The sequence below is a fragment of the Microplitis mediator genome, chromosome 9, assembly GCF_029852145.1.
Source record: "Microplitis mediator isolate UGA2020A chromosome 9, iyMicMedi2.1, whole genome shotgun sequence".
NCBI lineage: Eukaryota > Metazoa > Arthropoda > Insecta > Hymenoptera > Braconidae > Microplitis > Microplitis mediator.
In genome coordinates this window covers 19,396,653-19,414,622 of record NC_079977.1, presented here as the reverse complement: position 1 = coordinate 19,414,622, position 17,970 = coordinate 19,396,653, and the positions used below count along the sequence as shown (strand labels likewise).

General features: G+C 35.0%; 2 protein-coding genes across 2 annotated transcripts in view; one reads left to right on the top strand and one right to left on the bottom strand.

Moving 5' to 3' along the window:
- Window positions 1-17,970, top strand: part of LOC130674402 (major facilitator superfamily domain-containing protein 8) — a 31,918-nt gene continuing 13,948 nt past the window's right edge. The window contains exon 1 of the mRNA XM_057479718.1: window positions 1-259. The gene's annotated coding sequence lies outside the window, so the exon portion shown is untranslated. The remainder of the gene's footprint in view (window positions 260-17,970) is intronic.
- LOC130674239 (uncharacterized) lies at window positions 10,954-13,011 on the bottom strand. The gene has a single exon (XM_057479508.1). It carries the CDS (start codon window positions 13,009-13,011, stop codon window positions 10,954-10,956), a length of 2,058 nt encoding a protein of 685 aa, XP_057335491.1.

The following is a 17,970-nucleotide window of genomic DNA, read 5'->3' as shown; positions in this document are numbered from 1 at the left end:
ACAGGCACACTCGCTCTATCACGCTCAGTACGCTCTTATTTGTTGTCAAGTACTCAACGTATTTATAATTTACTTTTTTACTCCACACTCAATTCAATGTTTTTTTATTTATACATAAGTAAACAATAACAATTGCCAGTAATTTTTAAATGTTTTATTAATTAATTTTTTTCTCTCACAATCAGTAATTAGTTCGTTTAATTTTTTTTAATTGACATAAAATATTTTTTAATTGTTTACATTTTTTAAAACAATGACTGTAAGTAAAAAAAATTTTTTTTCTTAAATAATTTTTTTTTTTTTTTTTTTATTAATTGCTTAGTTAAATATGTAAGTGTATATTTATTTATAATATTAGAAGGGTAGAAAGTGAAAGGCGAAGTAGATTTTCTTTGTTGACTTAAATAAAAAAAAAAAATAGCAATTTTTTTTTCTTTTTTTTTTTTTTTTTTTTTTTTATAATGAGGTGCATTAAACGCAATAAAGAAGTCATTATGAAATGTATGAATTGAAACAAACATTTCTGGATAACATCCAACACAAAGAGATCTGATCGAATTTTATCTTCAATTCTTTGTTTTCATGCTTACTCACCGTTAAAAAATTTATGATATCGTTATTAAATATAAATATACAGTATTATTGTTATAATTATTATCACTTTGTGATAATATTTATAATTTTATGGACACACATTGTTTAAACAACATGAATGTTGTTTTCTTAATTGGATTTTTCTTGAGATAAGATTTGAAAGCTTGTAGAGCTCTAAATAATTAATTTATGGAAGAAGTGACAAGGAGTTGTCATTTAGAGAATTTTGTGAGCTACAAAAAAGGTCTGATTGAGTTTTTTTATATTTTTGATATTTTATGAGATATTTTTATTTTGATGTTGGTGACCTACGTTTCTGTACTGGAGTATTTTTGAGTTTTACGAGATTGTAGAGCAGGATATGGATTTTGGGTAAAAATTGATTAGAGATTTTTTGTAGGAAATTTTAAGACCTTCCAAAAAGATTTGGATAATTTTTTTGATATTTTTTGTATTTAGGTAGATATTTTAATTCTAATTTTATTAACAATATTTTGACGAAAATTTTATTACTGAGATTTAAAAATTAGAGCTTTAATATTGACTTAAGGAAAAAATGATTCAAGACTTTTTTATAGAGAATTGTGTGGGCTACAAAAAATGTCATGGAAACTCTTTCGAAATTTTCGATAGTTAACGAGATATTTGGATATTAAGGCGATTATTTAAAATTTTTAATATTCAAAATTGATTTAAGCATTGAAAGCTTCTAGATCTTAAACTACTAATTTTACAAAAAAGACATTTGTGTGTTTTCGATAGAGCATTTAATTTTCTACAAAAAAGATAAGAATAATTTTTTCCGTCTCTGTGACCTTTGACCCAAAATCTTGAATAAAAGCATTAAAGTAACAAATCACGTTTTAAGTTTCGAAAAAAAGTAAACATTTGATTTGAACCCATTATCGCTTATTCACCCGTACAAAAATCACAAATTCTCAATCTCAAGATTAAAAAAAAAAATATCATAAAAAAAAAGTTCTACTGGTCAATTCCAATTGTTTAAATAAACAAACATAAAAATATAAATAAATAAATAATACCTCGAGCATCGGATCAAATGGTTAAATTCCGTTTAAAAATACATACTATCTATTTAAAACAAAAATAATCCATCACAACTTAATTATTTATTAATTACTTAAAAAATTTCAATTTCTGCAATGAAATTTCATTCGACTCATCTGCTATGTCTTCTCCCTCATTTATACCCTCAATCCGCAGCTCGAGTATTTAAATTAAATCTCTACTATTTCGATATTTTTTAAACCAATTTTAAACTCACAATATTATCAAAACATTTTTTAGAACAATTCCATCGTTTTTATTTTATAATTATTATTGTAAACAATTTTATTATACTCGAATTAGATAACTCGAAAAATCATTAATCATATCGCTGTAATTCATGACTGTAATTATAATTATAATTAATATAAATGATAACGCAATATCAAAGTCTTAGTTATATCTACTCTTTTTTATTATTTTATTTTTCGACGGAAATAGAATAGTGGTGATTATATTCCGATCATATGTTAAATGTATGCTATTAAAATCTTTCTTGTAAATATATAATTAAAAATATCATATAATATGATTCAGGACTCAATGATAAATAAGAAAAATTACATATTTATGATTACGTAATTTATCTATTTTAGCAATAGAAAATATTTGTTTTCTATGTCATAAATATCTGAAAACATAACTATTTAGAAAAAAAATTTACATATATATGTATATACGTGAGGGCGGGTAAAATGAGACCACTGAGGAAATAATGGATTTTTGTAGATTTGAATCCAGTAAATATTTAGTTGACTTCAATTTGAAGTTCAGACTAAATTCCTAGTTGTCATGGAAAAATTTTTTTTTTCTGTGCAGGAAAATGGTCAACCCCAAAAAAAAAATATTTTTTCTTAAAATTCTATACAATTTTAATTTAGCGAAGAAGACTCCGTACACTGAAAGAAAAAATAGTAAAGCTTTTAGTAAAATTGTATTTTCTTACAAGAAATTATGCTATTGGAAATTTTTAATCCAATGTAATTTTAGAGAAAAAATTTGAAGATTTTATTGAAATTGATATTCTTATAATCGAAGAAATCTGAGCTCAGTTTAAAATATGCTAAACTTTTTCTATTTTTGAAGTACCCGTCAAAAATCAAATTAAAGTTTAGTCCTCAAAAGCCTCAATGCTTTTGATGTTTTATTTGCCGCCTCAAAATCCTCAACGAATGAAAAGTTATATTTCGGGCCTTAAAAAATTTTAGGTACAAAAAAATTAATTACTTTTTAATTATAAAGCGATCAAACTGAAGCAGTACAACAGTTTTGACATAAACATTTTATCTCGACATTTAATTATGCTGCTACAATAATTTAATAGCAATGTTGCGTTCATGAAAACAGAGGTAATTTTATTTGTGGGTAAGGGAAGGGGAGAGATACGCCAAATGAGATGTTTGAGGTTCAAATGTGGATAAAATTATTTCTTTATGTTTTGAGTATTTTGAAGCTCTAATCCAGATTATGTTATTGAAGTTTAGTCCTTGAAGTGGTAAAATTGGTCGTAACTATCACTTTGAGGACTAAACTAGGATAGCTTTCTATACCCTAGTGGCAATATTGATCAATTCTGGAGCAAATCTTGAGCAAGTCAAGGAGAATACAGCGAAATATTATCTATATTAGGGTGCACCAAAAAAAAGAACTAATTTTTTTTCTTTTGTTACCGTGAAAATATCGTTAAGGATGATAAAAAAAAAATTCTGGTAAAGTTTGAGCTCTTAATATTAATATTAAGAGGTGGTGCTTCGTGATTTTTGATTTCCCATTTAAATAAAATGGAAAAAAAAAATTTTTTAGTTTGGAATTTTCTACCTCGGCAATGGCTCGTTGTACGAATAAGCCCAGTAAATATTTTTATAGGAAATTTAACGCTCTACAAAAAAAGTCTCTTATCATTTTTCGATAAATCCATCTGTTCAAAAGTTATTGGAGCTCGAAGTTAAGTTGAGAATAAATTTCGAGATCTTTTTACTTTTTCGGCGAAACTATCGGACTTATCATAAAATGTCATTTAAACTTTTTTGTAGACAATTTTATTTCCTACAAATTATTGTTGATAAATTTTTTTCAAATTCTGCATTGTTTTCTAGTTGTTTCCATTTTAATGCCAAGCTCTTAAAATCGATCAGAACATTATTTTTATAGGAGCTTGGATTAAAAATATAAATAACTAGAAAACAATGCAGAATTTGAAAAAAATTTATCAACAATAATTTGGAGAAAATAAAATTGTCTACAATAAAGTTCGAATGACATTTTATGATAAGTCCGATAGTTTCGCCGAAAAAGTAAAAAGATCTCGAAATTTATTCTAACTTAACTTCGAGCTCCAATAACTTTTGAACAGATGGATTTATCAAAAAATGATAATGGACTTTTTTGTAGAGTGTTAAATTTCCTACAAAAATATATACTGGGCTTATTCGTACAACAAGCCATTGCCGAGGTAGAAAATTCCAAACTAAAAAAATTTTTTTTTCCATGTTATTCAAATGGGAAATCAAAAATCAAGAAGCGCCACTTCTTAATATTAATATTAAGAGCTCAAACTTTACCAGAATTTTTTTTTTATCATCCTTAACGATATTTTCACGGTAACAAAAGAAAAAAAAATTAGTCTTTTTTTTTGGCGCACCCTAATCTATATATACTGTGATTTCAAGATCTTGACTAAGATAGCTGGTCATCTATCATATGGTGGTGGTTCCAATTTTATGTAGTGGAACCTGAACATGCACACTTCTCAATAAGACAATTTATAGATGAATTGAGAAAAATATATATAGCCCGAACTGGGAATCGAACCCAAACCATGTCGGTATCGCGCCGAGTGCTCTACCAGATATCTGTCGAAAACTTGTCAAAAACCCTAATTTTACATAATAAAACTTTCAATTTACACTTAAAGTTTACGAGTCTAATAATATTCATGCTTGTAAACTTTGCTACTTGAAATAGGTTATTTGTCAGTTTTCAATCATTAATCTATCGCTCATTTATCGGTCATCTCGGTGGAAAGCCCATAGAAAATCTATAGAAAATCCATGGAAAATCTACAGAAAATCTGTAGAAAGTGTATGGAAATTCAAAGTATTCCGATGAAACTAGACCGAAATTCTGACACTTTCAGAACACTTTCGGATAGTTTTGGGCTACTTAGGGCTACTTTCGGATACTTTCGACCAGATAGCTACTAGGGTACTGTTATCAATCTTCAAATTCTAAATTGATCCTCAAAAACCTCATTGAGAACTTTGAGACTTAAATCCGAATTTGTTTTTTGACTCGGGGATATTAGTTTTCGCTTTTGGTTGATTTACTATAAATAACTCATGGCGATCAACTCAAGTATATATAAATATAATAACCTTCAGCAGCACTTTTTTCTAAATGGCTAAAGAAAATAAATAAATATCACTCTAACTTAATGAATAGACGAGCAGTGGTCATTCATATACATATAGATAAAACCAGTTTTTCATAGTTATCTTTATTTAAAATTCAATAGCTCACGTTAAAATTATCGGATTTTTTTTTATTGGATTCATAAATTCTTGAAAATATATTTTTTGATACGAATCACAGATAAGTTGTCTATACACTAAAAACTAGATTTATTTTTGAACTTGGAAAAATTTTAGTTTTGAAAATTTGCAAGGACGAAAATAGATTAAATCATAGGCTTGTAATATTTCTTTTTATGGATAATATAGGGGAAGGGGGGGGGGGGGGGGCAAAATATAGGCCGGCAAAATGGGATACCCTAAAAATTTCGTCAAAATTTTTTTTTCTCGAAAAACTTTCGAAAATGGTCAAAAATGACATCTAGTATCATTTTACACTATTAAAAGCTAAAAAAAAACATTTTTATATTTTTTGCGAAAAGTATAATATTGGCGCCAATTTCAAATTTTGAAAAAAAATAACAAGGAAAAACTTCTTTAAAAATATGTTGAGAGTAAATTTTATTACTTACATCAATTTAAAAAGACATTATTACATCAATTTTATTCACTTGAAAAAAAAAAAAAAAATTTACTTTTTTTTGGGGTATCCCATTTTGCCCGCAGAAAATAAAAATTTTTTTTCTGATGGCAGTCTAAAATTCGTTATATTGATTTCAAATAGAATCAAAATGAAGCCAATTTACGATATTTATGTCCCTAAAAACTAAATTTTTCGTTAAGTATCCCGTTTTGCCCCCCCCCCCCCCCTTCCCCTATATAAAAAGAACTCAAAGTTCCAGAATTGATTATATTTTGTTTACTATTTACTCAGTGTCTTTTGGTTAAAAAAAGTTCAGCAGTGAATGATAGTTTGACAACTTTATTTTTTGTGACAAACACTTGAAATGTACGACATTTAGCGCCTATAGCCGGCAGCTAAAAATATTAGATAAGATACAGCTGGTAAAAAAGATACCTAATCGTTCTAATAGTGACGTTATCAACGGATCAAAAAATATTTTTTTGTTACATGTGCGATAGCAAACGACCAAAAAATATCTAAGTAACTCAACGAGCCATCATGTGACAAAATTTATCATAATATTAATTAATACCGACTTCTCTCGCCCGGATCAAAAAATTAGATCTGTCTTAAAATAAATGATAAATTCAAATATTTTTTTTTTGAATTTAAGTTTATAAATCGTATTTATTTTATATAAGAATTTCATCTGTTTTTACTCGTACTATTCCTTGTCCAGGCCAATATCAGACTTATTTTTGTATGATATTTAGTCTGTTTTAAGTCGCGTTTAGACTAAAAACAGACTTTTTATTATAATTATTGGTCTGTGTTCAATTGATTTTAAGGACAAATACAGGGCTTTTTATAAATATAAATAATAATAATCTAGATTTATTAATTTCTTCTAATTTTCGTGGTATTTAAAACACGCTAATGCGCTTCCATAATAAGATGTCACAGAGAGAAAATGTTGGCTCGAAACCTACCAATTTTTACAATGCTGTCGATTAAACTTGAAACAGGGAGTAAAGCATCCAAAAAATTATCGTGCTCTTACAAAAAATGATTATACTGTATCACATTACTTATTACGCGCGAGAAACTTATCGATGAGCTTCAATATCAATTACTTCCATACATTATAATAATTTTGATGCAGCATAATAATTTTTTATAAGAGTATAGTAATTTTTTGGATACTTTACTTTCTGTTTCGAGTTTGGTCGACAGCATAATAAAAATTGGTAGATTTCGAGCCAACATTTTTCTCCGTAGCACAAGAATTTTGATGTTTTCTTATGCCAAAATATTTTCAATTTTATCCAGTAAATAAGAGAAAATTCTTGACATTTTAAGAGTTGTTTTATCACTTTTATTCAATGATATAAATATTCAATGAAGACAACTAAAAAATTAAGCTGTCAAATTTTCATTAACTGCCGACATTTTTAAACAAAAGATAGTAAATAAGTAGTAAATAAAACATAATCAATTCTGCAACTTAATATTTTTTCATAAATATTGCCCATAAATAATAATTTTATAAGTCCATGATTTAATCTAGTTTTGTTCTTGTAAATTTTTAGAACTAAAATTTTTTAAAGTTCACGAATTAATCTAATTTAGTCTGCTCGTAACGCGTTTGTTTTTTAAAGTAGCAGATCGAAAACAGCTTAAAATTTTCATAAAAGATCAAAATCAGATCAAATAGTCCAATCAGACTAAAATCAGGTCAAATTGTTCAGTCCGGGTAGATCAAAAACAGATTAAAATTTTTATCGAAGTTCAATAACAGACCAAGTAGTCCAAATACAGTTCAGTTAGACTAAAATCAGATCAAATTTTTCGACCCGGGTTACCGACTTCTCTCCCCGGGTCCAAAAATTAGATCTGTTTTAAAATAAATGATAAATTCAAATATTTTTTTTTTTGGATTTAAGTTTATAAATCGTATTTATTTTGTATAAGAATTTCATCTGTTTTTGCCCGTACTATTCCTTGTCCAGGCCAATATCAGACTTATTTTTGTATGATATTTAGTCTGTTTTAAGTTGCGTTTAGACTAAAAACAGACTTTATTTACTATAATTTTTAGTCTGTTTTTAATCACTTTTAGATCAAAAACAGGAATTTTTACAAATACAAATAATAGGGTGTGCCATTTTGAGGCGACTTTTTTTTTCAACAATAAAACAGGCTGAAAACTTGCGGGAAGGTGAGAAAAGAAGCCTGTTAAAAGCGGAGCTCTTTATATTAATATTTAGAGGTGCCTATTTCTAATTTTCCATTTTCTATTTAAATAACATGGGAAAATAATTTTTTTTATTTTTCTAGCTCGGCGTTTGCACTTCAAATAAATAAGTCCATAGTATAATCTTGTAGAAAATTTAACGCTCTACAAAAAAGGTCGCTTATCATTTTTTGATAAATCCATCCATTCGAAAGTTATCGGAGCTGGAAGTTAAATCTATAATAAATTTCCAGATCTTCTTACTTTTTCAGCAAAACTATCAGACTTATCAAAAAATGTTATGAGAACTTTTGAATAGACAATTTTATTCCCTACAAATTATTATCACTAAAGTTTTTTGAAATTTTGCGTTGTTTTCTAGTTATTTTCATTTTAATGCCAAGCTCGTAAAAATAATAGTCTTCTAATCTATTCTGAGAACTTAACATTAAAATGAACATAACTAGAAAACAATGCGGAATTACAAAAAACTTTGCTGAAAACAACTTGTAGGGAATAAAATTGTCTATAAAAAAGAAACCGTGAAATTTTTTGATAAGTCTGATAGTTTCGCCGAAAAAGTAAAAAGATCTGGAAATTTATTATAGATTTGACTTCCAGCTCCAATAGCTTTCGAATGGATGGATTTATCAAAAAATGATAAGAGACCTTTTTTGTAGAGCGTTAAATTCTCTACAAAATTATACTATGGACTTATTTATTTGAGGTGCAAATGCCGAGCTAGAAAAATAAAAAAATAAAAAAATAATTTTCCCATGTTATTTAAATGGAAAATGGAAAATCAGAAATAGGCACCTCTAAATATTAATATTAAGAGCTCCGCTTTTCACAGGCTTCTTTTCTCACCTTTCCTCAAGTTTTCAGCCTGTTTTTTTGTTGGAAAAAAAAGTCGCCTCAAAATGACACACCCTAATAAATAATAATAATAATATAGATTCATAAATTTATTTTAATTTTCTTGATATTTGAAAGATGCTAGTGCGCTTCCGTAATAAGATGTCACAAGAATTTTGATGGTTTCTTATTTCAAAATATTTTCGATTTCAGCCAGTAAATAAGAAAAATTTCTTGACAATTTAAGAGTTATTTTATTACTTTTATTCAATACTATAAATATTCAGTCCAGACAACTAAAAAATTAAGCTGTCAAATTTTCATTAACTGCCGACATTTTTAAACAAAAGATACTAAATAAATAGTAAACAAAACATAATCAATTCTGTAACTTGATATATTTTTTATAAATATTGCCCATAAATAAAAATATTACAAGTCGTAACGCAATTGATTTTTAAAACAACAGATCAAAAACAGCTTAAAATTTTTACGAAAGATCAAAAACAGATCAAATAGTGCAATTAGACTAAAATCGGATCAAATTTTTTGGACCGGGTAGATCAAAAACAGATTAAAAATCTAATAGAAATTCAATAACAGACCAAGTAGTCCAATTACCGTCCAGGTAGACTAAAATCAGATCAAATTTTTCGACCCGAGTCTCAAAAACTGATTTATTTATCCAGTACAATCGTGTCTAAGACGCTCGTGTGTTTGTACCAATCTTCACACCTCGCGTCTTAAACACGATCGCACTTGATAGATAAACTACTATTATAAATCTAGATTATTATTATTTGTTGTTAGTTATTTTAATATATATGAATGCTAATGCATTAATATATTCTTAGATTGGTGTTTTAATATTTTTTAATCTTCAATGGCAATCCAATCCTATTTATTGTAATATTTGGCTAGCCTCTCTGTGCTAGCATCAATAATTACTTTTTATTTCAAAACGGTTTCGCCCCGAATATACTTGCTGGGCTCATCAGTAAAGTTGATGCAAGTATATTCTACTTTAGACCGTATAATTGATGTTAAATTTTTACTTAATTACATTTTTTTCCAACTTTGGAAAAAAATGGAATTTTTACTTAATTCCATTTTTTTCCAAATTTGGAGAATATGGAATTTTTCACCATTCTATGTTTAATGCCTTTCATAATTATTTGTTGTTAGTTATTTAAATATATATGAATGCTAATGCATTCATATATTCTTAGATTGGTGTTTTACTATTGAAAAATACTAGTTTATTATTATTATTATTATTTATACCTGTAAAATCTTGTTTTTGTCCTAAAAACAAAGAACATAGACGTAATTATTATTTTTAATCTAAAAACGATAAAATCCGACTAAATATAGAACAAAAACAAGTCCGATATTGGCCTAGTTAAGGAATCGTATCGATAAAAATCGATTAAATTCCCATATAAATGACTTTATCATTTATTTTGAAACAGATCTAATTTTTTAACCTCGGTTCACTCGACCACTCAGAGTTCTGGAGTTAAAAAAAAAAATAACTCCGCATGCCAATTGGGTACGGAATTTTTTTTCAATTTTTTTTTTTTGGGTCGGTCTATTTTGACCGCCCATTAAAAAATTTTTTTTCTATAGCAATTAGAAATTTTGTTTATTTACTTCAAACGGAAGTAAACAAAAAGAAGATTCTTCGTATTCAAATCCACAAAAATCTATTACTTCCTCCTCTGCGGTCCCGTTTTGTCGGCCCTTCCCCTCTATGTAACATCAGGTATCAAAAACAGAGAATAGACAAAATTAAAATTCAATTTCTTGTTCTACTCTTCTAGTTTTTTCCATCTTGAGAGTTGAATAGTTGAGAGAAAATATATATCTTTAAATACTGATTTGTAATTTTTATAAAAACAAATTTATTTTTTTTTTACATCCTTGATAAAAATTAGAATTTTAAATGAGTTCCGGAATCCAATTAGTCGAAATAATGATAATAAACATAAATCCCTGATAATTTTATCGCTCATGTTTTCGTAGATTTCCAAAATAAAATTTTTTTTTTCTCCAAAGTAATTAACATAAAATAATTAAATAAAAATTATTCGAAAAACTGACAGTTAAATTTTACTTGAATTGAATTGAATTGAAATGAGATTTGACCCTTTTGTGTTGTGTAGAGCCGAGCACTCAGTTCTTTTGAACCATTGTACTCGGCCCCACTCGGTCAATTCTCGTTGAAATTAAGGTTGGGTTGGCAGATTTATGGATTTCGAGAATCGCAGAAATCCTCCCATCCCAACCTCTAATAAGTTAGGCCGAGTATCATCACAGATCCCCAAGATGTTTTTCCTTACATCTTCTAAGGCTCTGCATTGGCTCAGCAGGTGGAGGGGAGTTTCATCCTCTGAATTGCATCTAGGGCATATCGAATCATCGGTGATGCCCATGAGCTTCAGATGCCTCCCGGTAAACCAGTGTCCTGTAACGAGCCCGACAATAATCCTTAATTTAGATCTATCGAGCTCTACTAGACTGGTACCAAGCAACTTCGATGGTCCTTCAATCAGTGCCCTCGTATGTCGCATGCCTCCGGCTTCAAGCCACAGGTCCCAGAACCTGTCACAGGTCCATTGAGCCAAGTGGCTTCTTATAAAGCACAGAGGCACCGGAATTGAACAGACTGGCTCAGGGTCCGTTTTGCAGGCCCCTGTCCTTGCCAATTCATTTGCTATGTCATTCCCTTTGATACCGCTGTGACCCGGTACCCAAATGAGATTGACATAGTTGGCGCTCGCCAGCTTGTCGGCGAGTGTAATGCAGTCCCGTACAAGCCTTGAAGTCACCACAACCGATGTGAGTGACTTGAGAGCTGCACGGCTGTCGCTGCATATGTATATGTGTTTGTTCCTGTGATTGAGCTCTAGAATGTGCTTTACACAGGCCCAGATCGCATATACTTCTGCCTGAAAAATAGAGGCAGTGTGTCCCAGTCTGAGGGATATCTCAGTTTTGGGTCCACCGCTATAAATTCCTGCACCTGCTCCTTCCACCCTTTTGGACCCGTCCGTAAACCAGACTAGCCCTTGGGGTGATAGGATTTCATTGCTCCCTCCTTCCCATTCCTGCCTGTTTGGAAAGAGGACTTTGTATTTGTGTCGGAAGTGGTAGCTACGAGAGCCATAGTCCCCTCCTTGGGCCAGGACCTCTTCGAGATCTCTGTTCCGTAGGATGGACGCATGTCCCGTCCTAGCCTTCGACCACAACCCAGCAAAATGCAGTCTCAAAGCCGTTTTCACGGCCAGAGATTCTACAGTTATATTTGGAGGAACTACATTTAGGAGTGCCCCCATAGCTAGGGTGGGAGTTGTTTTAAAAGCTCCTGTTATGCCTAGCAGTGCAAGTCGGTAGACCTTATTTAATGCCTTGATGTTGACGTCCCTTCGTATTGCGGGCCACCAAATGACAGAGGCAAAGGTTAATTGGGGTATCAAAATAGCCGTGTAAATCCACTTAACTAGTTTTGGTTTTAGACCCCATGTTGTGCCAAATATCCTTCTACAGGCCCAAAAAGTGGCAGTGGCTTTTTGAGCTTGTTTCCCTATATGGCTTCTCCACGTGAGCTTATTGTCCAGAGTTACTCCAAGGTAGCGTACCTCTGTTGAAAACTTCAGCTCAGTGTCGAAAATTGAGGGCGCAATTAACTTATGCTTCCTCTTTCTGGTAAAGAGCACCATCTCTGTCTTGTTAGGGTTAACTTTCAGAGATCTGTCGGTGCACCAATTCTGTACAAGATCGAGTGCTCTTTGCATCCTCCATCTCATCTCTGCTGGGCTACTGCCTCTGATCATCAAAGCAACGTCATCCGCGTAGCCTACTGCGTGTACTCCTAGCTTCTCCAGCCTTACTAGAAGCTCGTTAATGACTAATAGCCACATGAGAGGAGAGGTCACGCCTCCTTGCGGACAGCCTCTTCTAACACGGGCCCGTACCTTAGTGTCACTAAGTTCGGTTGTCACTATTCTCGAGCGAAGCATATTGTGGGCCCATTCTGTGATAGATTCCTCTATCCCAAAGCGTTCCGCTGCTTCGCAGATGGCTTCGAAGGGTGTATTGTCAAACGCCCCTTCTATGTCAATGAATACTCCCAGAACTGATTCCCTCTGCTGAAAGGCTCTCTCGACGTAGCTAACCACTTCATGTAGAGCCGTTTCAACAGATTTACCAGCCTGGTATGCATGCTGTGAATGATGCACTGGTATTCGACTCAACGCTTCATCCCTTATGTGTCTGTCCACCATCCTTTCCAGGGTTTTTAGAAGGAAGGAGGTCAGACTGATAGGCCTGAAGGATTTCGCCAGGTCATAGCAACTTTTACCAGGTTTTGGTATAAAGACTACCCTGACCTCACGCCATGCTCTGGGCACATAACTTAGGGCCAGACAGGCCCTAAATATGCGTAGGAGGTGTTTGCGAAGTGATTCTCCACCCTCTTGTAGGAGAGCCGGAAAAATCCCATCCACCCCTGGGCTTTTGTACTTCTCAAAGTTGCCAATTGCCCATTCAATTCTGCTGGGCGTTACCACCCTTGCAGCAGTCCTCCAGTCACCATGTCTGGTAACTGTGAGGTTTCTCTCTTCTCTTTGATTTCCCTCCTGTCCCGTCAATTCCGAGCCAGGGAAGTGTACTTCAAAGAGATGAGCAAGTATTTCTCCGTGGTTTACTGTTGCCCTCCCATCCGGGAGAGTCAGACCACCTAACTTCACTGTAGGGCCCGAAGTGAAGATCTTACGGAGACGGGCCACCAATGGTAAATCCTTAATCTCCCCACAGAACTTTCTCCAGGCCTCTGCTTTGGAGACCTTAATACACTTTTTGTATTGAATCTGGGCTGTTTTATACTTAGCCCAGTTTTGGTCTGATTTCGTTTTTAACGCTTTGTTAAGTAGCTTCCGGGACCAGGAACGGAGCCTGCTCAGCTCTGCATTCCACCATGTCACCCGCTTGCTACATTTCCTAGTTTTCAAAGGACATGCAATTTCATAGGACTGAACAATGGCCGTTTGCAAGTGCTCGACCGCCTGCTCAATCCTACCGGCCGTTCTTAGGGTCCCACAAGGTTCCTCCAGCCTACTTACTAGCTCTTTCTTATAGATGAGCCAGTCCGTGGCCTTAGGGTTCCTATATGTGCCCCCAGTCCCGCCGTTCCTGCTGCCTTCCAACACAAAGTGAATTCGGCGGTGATCAGAAAGCGAATCTTCTTCGCTCACCCGCCAATTCGTGACAAACTGTGCAATCTTATTAGAGCCCAGCGTGATATCAATCACTTCCTGCCTCCGAGAGGTAACGAAAGTGGGCCTGGATCCTACATTAAGGATCTCTAGGCAGGTGGTGGAAAGGTACTCAAGTAGTGTTGAGCCTCTTACGTTTGTGTCTGAGCTGCCCCAAACCGTATGGTGTGCATTTGCATCACAGCCAATCAGGAGTGGTAGCCCTTTGGACCTGCAGTATTCTACCAAGTCAGTGACTTCCTTGGTAGGTACATTGGCATCTTCATATGGAAAATAGGCAGAGCCGACGATCAGCTCCGTCCTAGTCCCCTCTATGGAGATTTTTATGGAAGCGACGGCTAGATCCCTGGTGCAAAGCTGGTGCAACTTGAGCGCTGTGTGTTTCTTATTGATAAAGATACAGGCCCTGGGCCCCAGCTCCGCGTCACCATGGATCAAACAGCCGTTTCTTCTGTCTATCCCTAAGACTTGGCCCTTGTATACCCAAGGTTCTTGGATTAGGGATACATCTGTCTGCAACACCGCCAGGTCTCTACTAAGTAATGCAGAGGCCGCTTTGCAGTGTTGCAAGTTTATTTGCGAAAAACTAGTCTGTCCTGCAGTTACAGAATCTGCAGCACTGGTTGTCTTATCGCTTTCATTATGGGGAGGGAAATAGGAAATAGGAGGGGGAGGGGTGGGGGCTGGTGGGTTAAAGAAGGAAGGGGACAGTTTAGTGCCCATCTTCTTCCTTCTTGTTGGTCTCGGCTGTCACCTCTTTCGGTGTGCCGGACAACTGGAGGGTTCCCGCCAGGGCCTGAGCGAGGGTAGCTTGTTTACCCTGCTTGGTCCCTGACAGGCCCTCTTTGGCAACCGCCTTCGCCTTTGTGGGCCTTCCTCTGGATCCAGATCTTGCCGGAGGCATGGTCTTTTCCCCATCGGAAGTCCCACTCATTATCAAGCGAGGTGGCTTGATGATTGGCCCTACTATCGAGGTCCAAAGTGAATTGTGACGTTCCCCCTCCCTCTCCCCACCACCGAGAGACCCAGCCGGTTCCTCAGCTGGAGGAGGTGGAGGCGGAACGATCACAATCTTTGGAGGTATGGGAGCAGTGCCAGTTTCCTGAGCAGCGCCAGCCGCTTCAGTCTCCTGGCCCCGCTCCCCTACCTTTGTCTTTGCCTTTTCAGGAGGCACTGCTCCGGACGTGGTCTTCGCTGCCTTCCTAGCAGCCCCTCCCGAAGCACCCCCACTCGCCCCAGCTGCGTTCCCGGATGTGACCTCGTAAAAACGGGCCTTACCAAGACCGAAGTGGGGAGAGTAGTTGCACCCCGAGAGTGCCGCCAGCGACCGCTGGTCCACGCCCAGAACAAGGTGGACAGTTTTACCTACCACCCTACGATCCCAGACCCGCCACAATTGAGTGGTGAGCCCAGGATTTTGTCGTGCCAGCCTGTTCAGGATGACCTTGTTATCCTCAGTGGTACTGAGGACCGCCGTCAGCTTCTTAAGTCTAGGGAGTTTTTCATTCTCCAGAGCTTGGAGAACGAGTCCCCCCCCAGCCTTAATAGCCGGAACAGTCCCCAGTAACCACTGTTTGGCCTTGACATCGGCGCAGGTAACCCACAGAGCTCCTTGATCCCACCGGCATCCGTCAAAGCACGGGACGGGCTGTCCTGTAGGGACAGCGTCCAGCGCCTTGACTAACGCCTGTGTGATCAGATCACCCGTCTCCTGGCTCAGCAACGCGTCAGGGTACCCAGAAGGCACGATAGCTACCTTTCTGTCCGCCCTGACTGCGTCGCCGAAACCAGTCGGCTTGTAGGTCACCTTGCCGCGTTTGGTCACTTTTTTCACCTCTGGTGGGGTTTGGTCCTCAGGTCTGGGCCTTTTGGAGCTACCAGTTCCTGTAGAGCCATCCTCCACCGAGGTTACGTTGATGGGGGAAGAGGCGTCCCCGCTGTTTTGCCCCGAAAATTGTTCCCGTGCGGCCAATTTGGCTTTCCGGGCCCTTTTTTTCGCGGCTCCACTGAGGTTCTTCCTCTTACCTCCACCCGCTGGAGTTCCAGGAGTCCCGGCGTTAGCTGAGCCTCCCGTGCCCTCCACTGCGTCCATGTGGACATTTAGAAGATCGGAGTCCTCTTTCGAAGCCTCCAATCCAGAGTTTATATTTATGATTTTATTTGTTGTTTCCATTTTGGTCCCACGAGTAGTCAAGGAAGTAAACGGTCACCGCCGGCAGAGCCTGATTGCACGGCGGAAGGTGCATAAATACAATGGGGTTGCACCTGGTGCCCCAAGGTGCATCGTTAGCGACACAGTACCCCTGTGCCATTCAGCCCTCAGCACGATCGCTTACACCTTGGCTTGGGAAGTTGGTCCGCGACATGGCCTTGGTCCCCCTGGGCTGGTTTTTACACCTGCCGGGTTTCCTGTAGCACATGTTAACCAAAGTAGTCGTGGCTAGCCCACAATATCCCTCCCGCTGGAGGTCATCGTGAGCCGTCACTTCCCACCTTGGCCGTCCCCCTATCCGCCACCTGGGGACGCGCCCGGTCGGCCCTCAACCTTGTTGTCCGCTCTCCTTTACGGAGATTAGACAACCCGGGTAAATTTTACTTACGCCCTAATTAGAGTATATTGACTATTGACTAATTACTGTCATTATTCCATTTTAGTACCAAAATTCTTAAAATTTTTTTTAAATCTTCATTCATCAAAATTTTTACAAATAAACTAATTTTACCGTTACCCTCCCCCCCCCCTCCGTGTAAAAATATGTTCGAAATCTTAAAATCGCTGTTTTAAGTTTAAAATAGAAAAAAAAAAACATTCAAATTCATAATGAATAATTTTTTGCATGAATTTTCTAGAAAATTTATCGAAAAACACGAATTTTCAAAAAAAAAAAACCCAAATCGGACAATTTTCCACTAAGTTATACACAGAAAAAAAAAGGATTTCTTGGCGCAAAAAATTTTTTCTTGTTCTAAGAAAATTTTTACTTGACCCAAGAAATTTTTTGTATTATAAAGTGAAAACAAAACTTTTCTTGGGGTAAGATAAAATTTTCTTGGAACAAGAAAAAAATTTTTTAGGCGAGAAAATAATTCTTGAGCCAAGAAAAATTTTTGTCTTCAATTCATAATACAAAATATTTCTTGCGCCAAGAAATTCTTTTTTTCTGTGTGGCTATTTAAAAAAAAATCCCCGAAATCTTAAAAAATTCATATCTCCCGATTGGCTGGATGAAAAAATTCATGAAAACCTTTTTCTAGGGGTACAAAACAGTGCCCTTAATTTCAGCGAAATCGGAGATGCAAAATCTAATGGTAGGACGATTTGGCATGGAATGCCCCATATATGTAATAGGGGAGGGTGGGGCAGAGCGGCCCCTCTGAAATTTTGATCAAAAGAAAATTTTTTTTTTTTTTGCCTAATTACTATAAATCCGATATGTTTGCGCATTTTTAGCCCTACGCATGAAATTCGGGGCAAAATGGACAAGCCCAAAATTTTGAAAAAGTGATTTTTTCATATTTTTATCGTCAAATTAAAAAAAAATGATTATAATTCCACATTTCTAGCCCTACGCATAACACCTGGGGCAAAATGGACCAGCCGAAACTTCCGAAAAAATTATTTTTTCATATTTTTCGGCCGTTTCTCTATGTAAGAGACAAATTTGGTCACTAAAAATTTATAAAAATTAAATTTTTTTTTTTAGTTGATAAATTTTTGAAATAAAGTAAAACTATAGAATTGTTTTTTTTTTTTTATTAAATAACAATTAGTAATTAAGGTAATCGAGAGTGAACGATTTTTTACGCTTTAAAAAATTTCTTTCGAGTAATATAAAACCAAAAATAGTTGTCAAGAGAAAGAAATACTTTCTTAATGATGAAAACAATTTAAAAAAAAAAAAAACGAAAAAAAAAAATTTTTTATCATTTTTTGGAGGGGGGCCGCTCTGCCCCACAAAAAAAAAATTT